Source organism: Oncorhynchus nerka, linkage group LG18, assembly GCF_034236695.1.
Source record: "Oncorhynchus nerka isolate Pitt River linkage group LG18, Oner_Uvic_2.0, whole genome shotgun sequence".
Lineage (NCBI taxonomy): Eukaryota > Metazoa > Chordata > Actinopteri > Salmoniformes > Salmonidae > Oncorhynchus > Oncorhynchus nerka.
The window spans coordinates 69,294,707-69,308,516 of NC_088413.1; the positions used below are offsets into that span (position 1 = coordinate 69,294,707).

The window sequence follows — 13,810 nt, forward strand, 5'->3', positions numbered from 1 at the left end:
GTCACCATGTCAAGAGTGTAAGGAGAGTCCCCAGTCACCATGTCAAGAGTGTAAGGAGAGTCCCCAGTTACCATGTTAAGAGTGTAAGGAGAGTCACCAGTCACCATGTTAAGAGTGTAAGGAGAGTCACCAGTGGGGTAGTGAGCAGATCTGCACCATTCTCCCTCTCTGTCAGTGTTCACAGTTCAAAGGCCTATGGCTTCACTCTCGGCAGACAAGAGAGGCTCTGTACACAAGTCTGATGTAGCCTGTCGATGCCAAAGTTACAACGGAGAGAGAGAGAGAAAGACAGAGGGAGAGGGCAAGGGACAGAAACAAGAGTGTCCTCCAAGAAAGCACGAGTCCTTGGAGAATGTATGAGTGATGAGAAGCCATGGGGTAACTAGGGAGTACTGTAGCTAGCTAGTGACTGGCTAGTAGTCTTTCTTAGGAGAGAGAGAGCGAGAGCGAATGAAAGAGAGACAGAGAGAGAGACAGACAAAAAGAGAGAAAGATAGAGGGAACAGCCTCATTAGTGCTAGTACACATCAGACAGTGGCACTTGTGACCCACGCGGTTGTGGTGCAGAGGTCAGAGCAGAAAGTAATGAGTGCTGATGGGATTAGAGGCCTGGCAGACTGGAGGGTTGTCTGGTCTGGGCCTGGTAGACTGGAGGGGTGTCTGGGCTGGGCTGGGCCTGGTAGTGCTGGAGGTGTGTCTGGGCTGGGCCTGGTAGTGCTGGAGGGGTGTCTGGGCTGGGCCTGGTAGACTGGAGGGGTGTCTGAGCTGGGCTGGGCCTGGTAGACTGGAGGGGTGTCTGAGCTGGGCCTGGTAGACTGGAGGGGTGTCTGGGCTGGGCTGGGCCTGATAGACTGGAGGGGTGTCTGGGCTGGGCTTGGCCTGGTAGACTGGAGGGGTGTCTGGGCTGGACTGGGCCTGGTAGACTGGAGGGGTGTCTGGGCTGGGCTGGGCCTGGTAGACTGGAGGCGTGTCTGGGCTGGGCTGGGCCTGGTAGACTGGAGGCGTGTCTGGGCTGGGCCTGGTAGACTGGAGGGGTGTCTGGGCTGGGCTTGGCCTGGTAGACTGGAGGGGTGTCTGGGCTGGGCTTGGCCTGGTAGACTGGAGGGGTGTCTGGGCTGGGCCTGGTAGACTGGAGGGGTGTCTGGGCTGGGCCTGGTAGACTGGAGGGGTGTCTGGGCTGGGCCTGGTAGACTGGAGGGGTGTCTGGGCTGGGCCTGGTAGACTGGTGGGGTGTCTGGGCTGGGCCTGGTAGACTGGTAGACTGGAGGGGTGTCTGGGCTGGGCTGGGCCTGGTAGACTGGAGGTGTGTCTGGGCTGGGCTGGGCCTGGTAGACTGGAGGTGTGTCTGGGCTGGGCCTGGTAGACTGGAGGTGTGTCTGGGCTGGGCCTGGTAGACTGGAGGGGTGTCTGGGCTGGGCCTGGTAGACTGGAGGACTGGAGGGGTGTCTGGGCTGGGCTGTCTGGGGCCGGCCTCCCATGGATATAGACAGGATTCTGACTGCATTCCTGCAGTATGCTGTCTGCCTCATCACACGCTGGCTGGCTAACTGGTTTGTCCTGGAGCTAGTAGAATGAGTGTGCTGGTCCCAGACTTGACATGTGTGATGGAGTGTAGTTAATGTGTTGGCTAGTGCAAGAGTGGTATGCTGTTTATAGTTTCCACCCCCAACACACACACACAGGAAATCATGGGGTCTGGGGTAACACTGTACCAGCAGGAAAACACTCAACTCATACAGCTTCTCTGTTCTCTACCAGGTACAAAACATTGCTAGTACCTAGTAATTAACATCACACACACAGAAGCGTGAGTTACCACAGTAGAGCAGGGTAATAGGAGGACCTTTACCTTCATACAAATCCCTATAGAGGTCTAATAACAAACACCACACAGTCCAACAGAAAGACACGGAGGATAGTGTGAGTGTCCAACAGAAAGACATGGAGGATAGTGTGAGTGTCCAACATAGAGACATGGAGGATAGTGTGAGTGTCCAATAGAAAGACATGGAGGATAGTGTGAGTGTCCAACATAGAGACATGGAGGATAGTGTGAGTGTCCAACAGAAAGACATGGAGGATAGTGTGAGTGTCCAACATAGAGACACAGAGGACAGTGTGAGTGTCCAACAGAAATACATGGAGGATAGTGTGAGTGTCCAACAGAAATACATGGAGGATAGTGTGAGTGTCCAACAGAAATACATGGAGGATAGTGTGAGTGTCCAACAGAAATACATGGAGGATAGTGTGAGTGTCCAACATAAAGACATGGAGGATAGTGTGAGTGTCCAACAGAAAGACACGGAGGATAGTGTGAGTGTCCAACATAGAGACATGGAGGATAGTGTGGGTGTCCAACAGAAATACACGGAGGACAGTGTGAGTGTCCAACATAGAGACATGGAGGATAGTGTGAGTGTCCAACATAGAGACATGGAGGATAGTGTGGGTGTCCAACAGAAAGACATGGAGGATAGTGTGAGTGTCCGACATAGAGACATGACATGGAGAACAGTGTGAGTGTCCAACAGAAAGACATGGAGGATAGTGTGAGTGTCCAACATAGAGACATGGAGGATAGTGTGAGTGTCCAACATAGAGACATGGAGGATAGTGTGGGTGTCCAACAGAAAGACATGGAGGATAGTGTGAGTGTCCAACATAGAGACATGACATGGAGAACAGTGTGAGTGTCCAACAGAAAGACATGGAGGATAGTGTGAGTGTCCAACATAGAGACATGGAGGATAGTGTGAGTGTCCAACATAGAGACATGGAGGATAGTGTGAGTGTCCAACAGAAAGACACAGAGGATAGTGTGAGTGTCCAACAGAAAGACACAGAGGATAGTGTGAGTGTCCAACAGAAAGACATGGAGGATAGTGTGAGTGTCCAACATAGAGACATGGAGGATAGTGTGAGTGTCCAACAGAAAGACACAGAGGATAGTGTGAGTGTCCAACATAGAGACACGGAGGACAGTGTGAGTGTCCAACAGAAAGACATGGAGGATAGTGTGAGTGTCCAACATAGAGACATGGAGGATAGTGTGAGTGTCCAACAGAAAGACACAGAGGATAGTGTGAGTGTCCAACAGAAAGACATGGAGGATAGTGTGAGTGTCCAACATAAAGACATGGAGGATAGTGTGAGTGTCCAACAGAAAGACACAGAGGATAGTGTGAGTGTCCAACAGAAAGACATGGAGGATAGTGTGAGTGTCCAACATAGAGACATGGAGGATAGTGTGAGTGTCCAACAGAAAGACACAGAGGATAGTGTGAGTGTCCAACAGAAAGACATGGAGGATAGTGTGAGTGTCCAACATAAAGACATGGAGGATAGTGTGAGTGTCCAACATAAAGACATGGAGGATAGTGTGAGTGTCCAACAGAAAGACACAGAGGATAGTGTGAGTGTCCAACAGAAAGACATGGAGGATAGTGTGAGTGTCCAACATAAAGACATGGAGGATAGTGTGAGTGTCCAACAGAAAGACATGGAGGATAGTGTGAGTGTCCAACATAGAGACATGGAGGATAGTGTGAGTGTCCAACATAAAGACATGGAGGATAGTGTGAGTGTCCAACATAAAGACATGGAGGATAGTGTGAGTGTCCAACAGAAAGACACGGAGGACAGTGTGAGTGTCCAACATAAAGACATGGAGGATAGTGTGAGTGTCCAACATAGAGACACGGAGGACAGTGTGAGTGTCCAACAGAAAGACATGGAGGATAGTGTGAGTGTCCAACATAGAGACACGGAGGACAGTGTGAGTGTCCAACAGAAAGACATGGAGGATAGTGTGAGTGTCCAACATAAAGACATGGAGGATAGTGTGAGTGTCCAACAGAAAGACACGGAGGACAGTGTGAGTGTCCAACAGAAAGACATGGAGGACAGTGTTCCTCACCCCTTTGACTCCTTTCAGGTCTCCTTTCAGCAGGCTGTCCAGAGGGAAGGTGATGATGTTGTTCATGTTCTGGAACTGAATGGACACAGTGGAGAGAAGCTTAGGTCAGAGAGGGTTTAACACAATCATGGGTGAATAGAGACAACCAGAGATGTTGCATGCTGTTTAAATGTCCTCACCTTACCTGGCTGTGTGTTCTGTTTGTGTATGTGTGTGTCGGTCTGTTCTCAATGTCCTTTTGTAAAGACATTACTTCTGTATACGGTGCAACTGTGTGTTGAATTTCCTCTAAAGTGACATCTACTGTGGAATTAAAGGGATATGCAGTGTTTTGGCAAGGGTGTGGTAGGGGGTGCACTGCTACTAGCATTCGCTCAATTACATGCCAGGTGTTCCCATAGGCTTCCAGTCATTGAGACAACAACTATCCATTTAAAAGCGCATCTCAGCAGAAATGTGTATATCTATCTATTTATATATATACACACACACACATACATAGAGTATCAGTCAAAGGTTTGGACACACCTACTCATTCAAGGGTTTTTCTTAATTTTTTACTATTTTCTACATTGTAGAATAATTGTGAGGACATCAAAACTATGAAATAACACATGGAATCATGTAGTAAAACAAAAAGTTTTAAACAAATCAAAATATATTTTATATTTGAGATCTTCAAAGTACCCACCCTTTGCCTTGACAGCTTTTCACACTCAGTCACCTAAATCAAATTGATTTATATAGCCCTTCTTACATCAGCTGATATCTCAAAGTGCTGTACAGAAACCCAGCCTAAAACCCCAAACAGCAAGCAATGCAGGTGTAGAAGCACGGTGGCTTGGAAATAGATTTGTTAAAAGTTTGTTAAAAGTTCATTTGTGGAATTTCTTTCCTTCTTAATGCATTTCAGCCAATCAGTTGGGTTCTGACAAGGTAGGGTTGGTATACAGAAGATAGCCTTATTTGGTAAAAGACCAAGTCCATATTATGGCAAGAACAGCTCAAATAAGCAAAGAGAAATGAGTCCAACATTACTTTAAGACACTAAGGTCAGTCAATGCGGAAAATTTCAATAACTTTGAATGTTTCTTCAAGTGCAGTCACAAAAACCATCAAGCACTATGATGAAACTGGCTCTCATGAGGACTGCCATAGGAAATGAAGACCCAGAGACCTCTGCTGCAGAGGATAAGATCATTAGAGTCAACTGAATCTCAGAAATTGCAACAAATAAATGTTTCACAGAGTTCAAATAACAGACACATTTCTCAATCAACTTCATTTACAGAACGGCGCAAACTGTCTCTAACCAGAATATAAAGAGGAGTGGGAGGACCCGGTGCACAACTGAGCAAGAGGACAAGTACATTAGTGTCTAGTTTGAGAAACAGACGCCTCACAAGTCCTCAACTGGCAGCTTCATTAAATAGCCGGTTTGCGTTGTTCTGTGAATGGAGTAGTACACAGCGTTGTACGAGATCTTCAGTTTCTTGCATGGAATAGCCTTCATTTCTCAGAACAAGTATAGACTGACGAGTTTCAGAAGAAAGTTCTTTGTTCCTGGCCATTTTGAGCCTGTAATTGAACCCACAAATGGTGATGCTCCAGATACTCAACTAGTATCTGGAGGAAGGTCAGTTTAATTTCTTCTTTAATCAGGACAACAGTTTTCAGCTGTGCTAACAATTGCAAAAGGGTTTTATAATGATCAATTTGCCTTTTAAAATTATAAACTTGGATTAGCTAACACAACGTGCCATTGGAACAAAGGAATGATGGCTGCTGATAATGGGCCTCTGTACGCCTATTAGATATTCCCATAAAAAAATCTGCCATTTCCAGCTACAATAGTCATTTACAACATTAACAATGTCTACACTGTATCTCTGATCAATTTTATGTTATTTTAACGGACCAAAAAAATGTGCTTATCTTTCAAAAACAATTACATTTCTATGTGACCCCAACTTTTGAACGGTAGTGTATGTATATATATATATATATATATTATATAAATAAAACAAATTACATATTTTTAGCAGCGGTGGGAACAATTTATTAGCGGCAGGCCACTGCAACTAAATGAATATAGGGGAAACACTGCATATGTGTGACTGTGGAATTCCTACATGATGGCATTAAAGACGATCATCCTGCTCTAACTGCTTATCCCCTGGGGTCAGAATGTAATCTGGAATGGGATAGATCAGTTTTCCATCGCAGCTTCCAAAGTGCTACTTGGAGACCAAATATCTGCTGGATCCAATTTACTCAGATCCTGCTTTGACTCCAAAACAAATTCAAACAACCCTAAAGCTTTATTAGAAACACCTGACAGCCATTCTAGAGGATTTTGCCTCACAACAGGAACAATGTCAAATTACACAGAGCTAATTCACTGTTGATTTAATCTGTGTTGTCTCAAGAACTGACCACATGGCTTGCCAGGTATGGAAATAGATTGCCATGTTGGAGTCAGGATGGAATGGCTAATCTCCTGGCTTTGATTCCCGGCTACCTCCACAATCAAATGTATTTATAAAGCCCTTCTTACATAGCTGATGTCACAAAGTGATGTAAAGAAATCCAGCCTAAAGCCCCAAACAGCAAGCAATGCAGGTGTAGAAGCATGGTGGCTAGGAAATACTCCCTAGAAAGGCCAGAACCTAGGAAGAAACTTACAATTATTTAATCCCAAATTCCTCAAGATAGTAGTCTTTTCATCAGTCAGAACAAATACTTAGTTTGAAGGTAAGCATTTCCCTGTAAGGTTGTATTTGGCGTGAGAAATAAAATTAGATTTTAAGGTGCATAACAGAACAACATTTCAGTCTCACCAGGTTTTTGAAGAGGGCGGTGAGCTCCTTGGTGAAGACAGAGAACTTCAGGAAGGCAGAGCCCAGGTCGGGGTCATCCCTGTAGACACAGTTCTCCCCAAACTTCTCGAGGGCCTGGGTGTACTGCTCCTCATTCTCCACATGGGCTGACACACAGGAGAGAAAAAAACAAAGGATGACTACGGAGGACAAGGTGATAGAGGGGACTAAGGAAAAAAGAAATGAATGGAAAGGTGAAGTGTACAGACAATGGCTCCCTCTCCCTCTCCTGTAGTTAATTCAGCCATAAACTTTAAAAGGCACTGGGGAGATATCTCAGAGTGAGTGTGAGTAGTCGAACAAACAAGTGTATAACTCTCTAGCTCACTATGCAGAGTGGCAGCACCATTCCAGTGTGCCATTTAACAATCACTCTGCCAGCATGTTATTCAGGTATGTACTTACACAGTGTTCTCAGCAGAAGAAGACACACACACACACACACACTAACTTTCTTATCTTTACATGGCAAAAATCAATCCCAATTCGCATACCGCCCCAACAGATCACACAATCTTTATTGCACTCGAAACTGACCTTTCCCACATGGACAAAAGGAACACCTACGTGAGAATGTTATTCATTGACCACAGCTCAGCGTTCAACACCATAGTGCCCTCAAAGTTCATCATTAAGCTGAGGATCCTGGGACTGAACATCTCCCTCTGCAACTGGATCCTGGACATCCAGACAGGCCACTCTGAGATGGGAAGGGTAGGCAACACATCAGCCACGCTGACCCTCAACACAGGGGTCCCTCAGGGGTGTGTGCTTAGTCCCCTCCTGTTCTCCCTTTTCACTCACGACTGCGTGGCCGTGCACGAACCCCACACCATCATTAAGTTTGCTGACGATAAGACAGTGGTAGGCCTGATCACCGATGAGACCTGGCAGTGTGGTGCCAGAACAACAACATCAACAACTTCTCCTCTCAACGTCAGCAAGATAAAGGCGCTGATCGTGGACTACAGGAAACGGAGAGCCGAGCACACCCCATTTACATAGACGGGCTGTAGTGAAATGGGTCGAGAGCTTCAAGTTCCTCTGTGTCCACATCACTAAGGATATATCAAGGTCCAAAAACACCAACTCAGTCGTGAAGAGGGCACGACAATGCCTCTTCCTCCTCAAGAGGCTGAAAAGATTCCGCCTCAGGAGATGGTATATTTGGCATGGGCCCTCAGATCGTCAAAAGTTGTACAGCTGCACTATTGAGAGCATCTTGAATGGCTGCATCACTGCTTGGTATGGCAGCTGCTTGGCATCCTACTGCAAGGCATTATAGGGTAGTGCATACTGCCCAGTACACTGGGGCCAATCTAGCTGCCATCCAGGACCTCTATACCAGGCGGTGTTAGAGGAAGGCCCTAAAACGTGTCAGAAATTGCAGCCAAGGCCTCCCGGGTGGCGCAGTGGTGAAGGGCGCTGTACTGCAGCACCAGCTGTGCCACCAGAGACCCTGGATTCGTGCCCAGGCTCTGTCGTAACCGGATGCGATCGGGAGGTCCGACGCAAAATTGGTCTCGCGTCGTGCGGGTTAGGGAGGGCTTGGCCGGTAGGGATATCCTTGTCTCATCGCGCACCAGCGACTCCTGCGGCGGGCCGGGCGCAGTGCGCGCTAGCCAAGGTTGCCAGGTGCACGGTGTTTCCTCCAACACATTGGTGCAGCTGGCTTCCGGGTTGGATGCGCGCTGTGTTAAGAAGCAGTGCGGCTTGGTTGGGTTGTGTATCGGAGGACGCATGACTTTCAACCTTCGTCTCTCCCGAGCCCGTACAGAAGTTGTAGCGATGAGACAAGATAGTAGCTACTAAACAAGTGGATACCACGAAATTGGGGAGAAAAAGGGGTAAAATGTAAGAAAATAAATTAAAAATTAAAAATTGCAGCCACAAAGGTCATACACTGTTCTTTCTACTACCACACAGCAAGCGATACCAATGCAGCAAGTCTGGAACCAACAGGACCCTGAAGCATTTCACTGTAAAGTCTACACCTGTTGTATTCGGCGCATGTGACAAATAAAATTTGATTTGATGCATATACACACGTGATAACATACGCACTATACACACACGTACACATGGATTGTGTTGCAGATATGTGGTAGTGGAGTAGGGGCCTGTAGAATCAGATTCAGAAAACAGATAGAAATACAGCTTATAAAACAGCTGGGACTGGGAAGAGACACACACACACACACACACACACAGACACACACACACACACACGTACAGACACACACACACACACACAGGTACAGACACACACACACACACACACACACACATCGCTGCAACTCCCGTACGGACTTGGGAGAGGCGAAGGTCGATAGCAGTGGGTCCTCCGAAACACAACCCAACCAAGCCACACTGCTTCTTGACACAATGCCCACTTAACCCGGAAGCCAGCCGCCCCAATGTGTTGGCGGAAACACCGTATACCTGATGACCATGTAACCGTGCTCTGCGCCCGGCCCAGGAGTCTCTAGTGCGCGATGAGACAAAGACATCCCTGCCGGTCAAACGCTCCCCTAACCCGGGCGACGCTGGGCCAATTGTGCGCCGCCCCAAGAATCTCCCGGACACGGCTGGCTGTGACAGATCCTGGACTCCAACCCAGGATCTCTAGTGGCACAGCTAGCACTGTGATGCAGTGTCTTAGACCACTGCGCCACTCAGGAGGCCCCCAAGCCATAATACTGTTAAAAAGTCAACCATATAGCTACCTGGACAATCTGCACTGACCCTTTTCTACTAACTTTTTTGACTCTTCACAAACACTGCTGCTACTGTTTATTATCTATCCTGTTGCCTAGTCACTTTATTCCTAGTTCTACACTGACTCTACACAACATTAAGAACACGTGCTCTTTCCATGTCATTGACTGACCAGGTGAAAGCTATGATCCCTTATTGATGTCACCTGTTAAATATTCTTCAATCAGTGTAGATGAAGGGGAGGAGACTAAATTAAATAAGGATTTTTAATCCTTGAGACATGGAGTGTGTGTGTGTGCCATTCAGAAGGTGAATGGTCAATATAATAGATTTAAGTGCCTTTAAACAGGGTATGGAAAGTAGATGTCAGGCACGCTGGTTTGAGTGTGTCAAGAACTGCAATGCTGCTGGGTTTCATGCTCAACAGTTTCCCGTGTGTATCAAGACTGGTTCGCCACCCGAAAGACATCCAGCCATCTTGACACATCTGTGGGAAGCATTTAAGTCAACATGGGCCAGCATCCCTGTGGAACGCTTTCGACACATTTTAGTCCATGCCCTGAGGAATTGAGGCTGTTCTAAGTCCAAAAGGGGGTGAAATGCAATATTAGGAAGGTGTTCCTAAATGTTTTGTACACTCAGTGTAAGTATATATGAGGACACCCTTTCAAATGAGTGGATTTGGCTATTTCAGCCACACCCGTTGCTAACAGGTGTATAAAATTAAGCACACAGCCAAGTCCCCACAGCAATATTCCATCAAGTAGAGGAAAGCCTTCCCAGAAGAATGTAAGCTGTTATAGCAGCAAAGGGGGAGGACCAACTCCATATTAATGCCCATGATTTTGGAATGAGATGTTCGATGAGCAGGTGTCCACATATATTTGGTCATGTAGTGTATCTACCTCAATTACCTCGCACTCAGTACTGGTACCCTGTCTATACAGCCAAGTTATCGTTACTCACTGTATATTTATTATTTCACCATTTTCTTTCTCTCTGCTTTGTTGGGAAGTGACCGTCAGTAAGAATTTCCCTCTTCTTTTACACCTGTTGCTTACGAAGCATGTGACCAATAACATTTATTTAGAATAATAAATAGCGGCCTTGGTTAGTGCACAGAGCAGTGTGTGGTAGATGTCAACCGATTATGATTTTTCAATGCCGATACCGTTACCGATTATTGGAGGACCCAAAAAAGCAGATACCAATTAAATCGGCCGATTTAATTTTTTTAAATTTGTAATAATGACAATTATAACATAAATTATAATGAATGAACACTTATTTTAACTTAATATAATACATCAATACAAATCCATTTAGCCTCAAATAAATAATGAAGCATGTTCAATTTGGTATAAATAATGCAAAAACAAAGTGTTGGAGAAGTAAAAGTGCAATATGTGCCATGTAAAAAAGCTAACGTTTGAGTTCCTAGCTCAGAACATATTGGTGGTTCCTTTTAACATGAGATTTCAATATTCCAAGGGAAGAGGTTTTAGGTTGTAGTTAATATAGTATTTATAGGATTATTTCTCTCTATACCATTTATATTTCATATACCTTTGACTAATGGATGTTCTTATAGGCACTATAGTATTGCCAGTGTAACAGTATAGCTTCCGTCCCTCTCCTTGCCCCTACCTGGGCTCGAACCAGGAACAAATCATCAACAGCCAACCTCGAAGCAGTGTTACCCATGCAGAGCAAGTGGAACAACTACTCCAAGTCTCAGAGCGAGTGACATTTGTAACGCTATTAGCACGCACCCTGCTAAATAGCTAGCTATTTCACATCGGTTACAGCAGCCTAATCTCGGGAGTTGATAGGCTTGAAGTCATAAACGGAGCAATGCTTGCGAAGAGCTGCTGGCAAAACGCACAAAAGTGCTGTTTGAATGAATGCTTGCGAGTCTGCTGCTGCCTACCATCGCTCAGTCAGACTGCTCTATCAAATATCAAATCATAGACGTAATTATAACATAATAACACACAGAAGTACGAGCCTTTGGTCATTAATATGGTCGTATCCAGACACTATCATTTCGAAAACAAAACATTTATTCTTTCAGTGAAATACGGAACAGTTCTGTATTTTATCTAACAGGTGGAATCCCTAAGTCTAAATAATCCTGTTACATTGTACAACCTTCAATGTTATGTCATAATTACGTGAAATTCTGTCAAATTAGTTCGCAATGAGCCAGGCTGCCCAAACTGTTGCATATACCCTGACTCTGCGTACAATGAACGCAAGAGAAGTGACACAATTTCCCCTGGTTAATATTGCCTGCTAAACTGGATTTATTTTAGCTAAATATGCAGGTTTAAAAATATATACTTCTGTGTATTGATTTTAAGAAAGGCATTGGTGTTTATGGTTAGGTACAGTCGTGCAACGATTGTGCTTTTTTCGCAAATGCGCCATTGTTAAATCATCCCCCTGCGTTGCATCGATTATGTGCAACACAGGACACGCTAGATAAACTAGTAATATAATCAACCATGTGTAGTTAACTAGTGATTATGAGTGATTGATTGTTTTTTATAAGATAGGTTTAATGCTAGCTAGCAACTTACCTTGGCTTCTACTGCATTCAAGATACAGGCAGGCTCCTCGTGGAGTGCAATGAGAGGCAGGTGGTTAGAGCGTTGGACTAATTAACCGTAAGGTTGCAAGATTGAATCCTAGAGCTGACAAGGTAAAAATCTGTCGTTCTGCCCCTGAAGAAGGCAGTTAACCCACTGTTCCTAGGCCGCCATTGAAAATAAGTATGTGTTCTTAACTGACTTTCCTAGTTAAATAAAAGGTGTAAAAAAATCAAATAAATAACATTTTAAAAATCGGCCAAATCGGTCTCCAAAAATATAGATTTCCGATTGTTATAAAAACTTGAAATCGGCCCTAATTAAATCAGCCATTCTGATTAATCGGTCGACCTCTAGTGTGTGGAATTCCATCCACTCCTATTCCCCCCCCATCTCCGTTCTCCAATGTTTCCCCTGCTCTCTGAAATTGTCTTTGGGATTGAAGAACACAATGGGACAGGAAGAGAGAGAGTTAGAGAAGTGTTGTCACACTGGAATGCCTCCAGAGCTGTGGCCATGTGGCAGGGATGACCAGGGAACTGTGGTTACACTGTGCAGACAGTAACACAAACTCTCTCGTACAAAGAGGTTAAAGAGGAATTACTCATGAAAATTACCATTCATTAGACTGTGGGAGTGTTACAGGCTACATTTCCTGATTGCTATGATTAAGAGCTGCTAAAAGACAAAAATGGCAGTTAAAAGTAGGTTGATTCTAAAACTAAGGCTAAAGCTAATACATACAGGTGTGGTATTTTATTAAAAGGCCCAGCGCAGTCAAAAATGTGATTTCCTGTGTTTTATATCTATTTCCACACTATGAGGTTGGAATAATACTGTGAAATTGTGATAATAATGATAATGCCCTTTTAGTGCTCCCGAGTGGCGCACTAAAACAGACCCTGGTTCGATTCCTGGATGTATCACAGCCAGCCGTGATTGGGAGTCCCATAGGGCGGCGCACAATTGGCCCAGCGTCGTCCGGGCTAGGGTTTGGATGGGGTAGGCCGTCATTGTAAATAAGAATTTGTACTCAACTGACTTGCTTAGTTAAATAAAGGTAAAACATAAAAATAATGTGTAAGAGCTGTTTGGTGGGATGGAGACAACTCAGACAGTCCTAGCAAAAATGATTGCTTGAGAAATCTCTCTTTACTAAGACGATATTTTGGTTTATTTTTTACCATTTTATTTGAAAACATCAAAGTAAGGTACATTGTTAACCAGAAATAAAACCTTTTATAAAGAAGAGTCAAACCTAAGAGAGAAAGGCCACCCATGTGTGCGAGTGTGTATCCTATAGGAACAGGAAATTCGCCTAAATCAAACCCAGCAACACCGTCACTTCAAGCTACAAAAGGGGAGTCCATAAAGCAGGCCTGACAGATGTCAGCTAGCCTCAGAGCCACACTTCATTTAGTGCTGCTAATTGAGGTGAAGGGGATTTGAGGCACTGGTTGGGTGCAGGGTGCATTGCCATGACAACCCTGGAGACTTTCCCTAGAGAACAGGGAGTGTGTGTGTGTGTGTTAGAGATTGTGAGTGTGTGTTTTACTGTGAACAGAGTCTGGTGGCCCATTAGCACACCATTCTCCTTCCATCTCTCAGCCCACTCTGTGTCAATGGTCAGGGGACCACCTTGTCATGTTAGATCAGGGAGATACCGCCCACCAACCAATCACCACCTGTGGCAGAGGCCACTC

The 13,810-nt window shown here is 45.2% G+C and overlaps 1 protein-coding gene across 3 annotated transcripts in view; it reads right to left on the bottom strand.

The window, feature by feature from the left end:
- LOC115146512 (arf-GAP with SH3 domain, ANK repeat and PH domain-containing protein 2-like) overlaps positions 1–13,810 on the bottom strand; it is a 101,566-nt gene that overhangs the window by 44,776 nt on the left and 42,980 nt on the right. For all 3 annotated transcript variants that reach the window (XM_065004306.1, XM_065004307.1, XM_065004304.1), the window contains exons 3-4: positions 6,760–6,905; positions 3,920–3,994 (exon numbers count right to left, since the gene is read on the bottom strand). In XM_065004306.1, the coding sequence (XP_064860378.1) occupies positions 3,920–3,994; positions 6,760–6,905 (221 nt within the window). The remainder of the gene's footprint in view (positions 1–3,919; positions 3,995–6,759; positions 6,906–13,810) is intronic.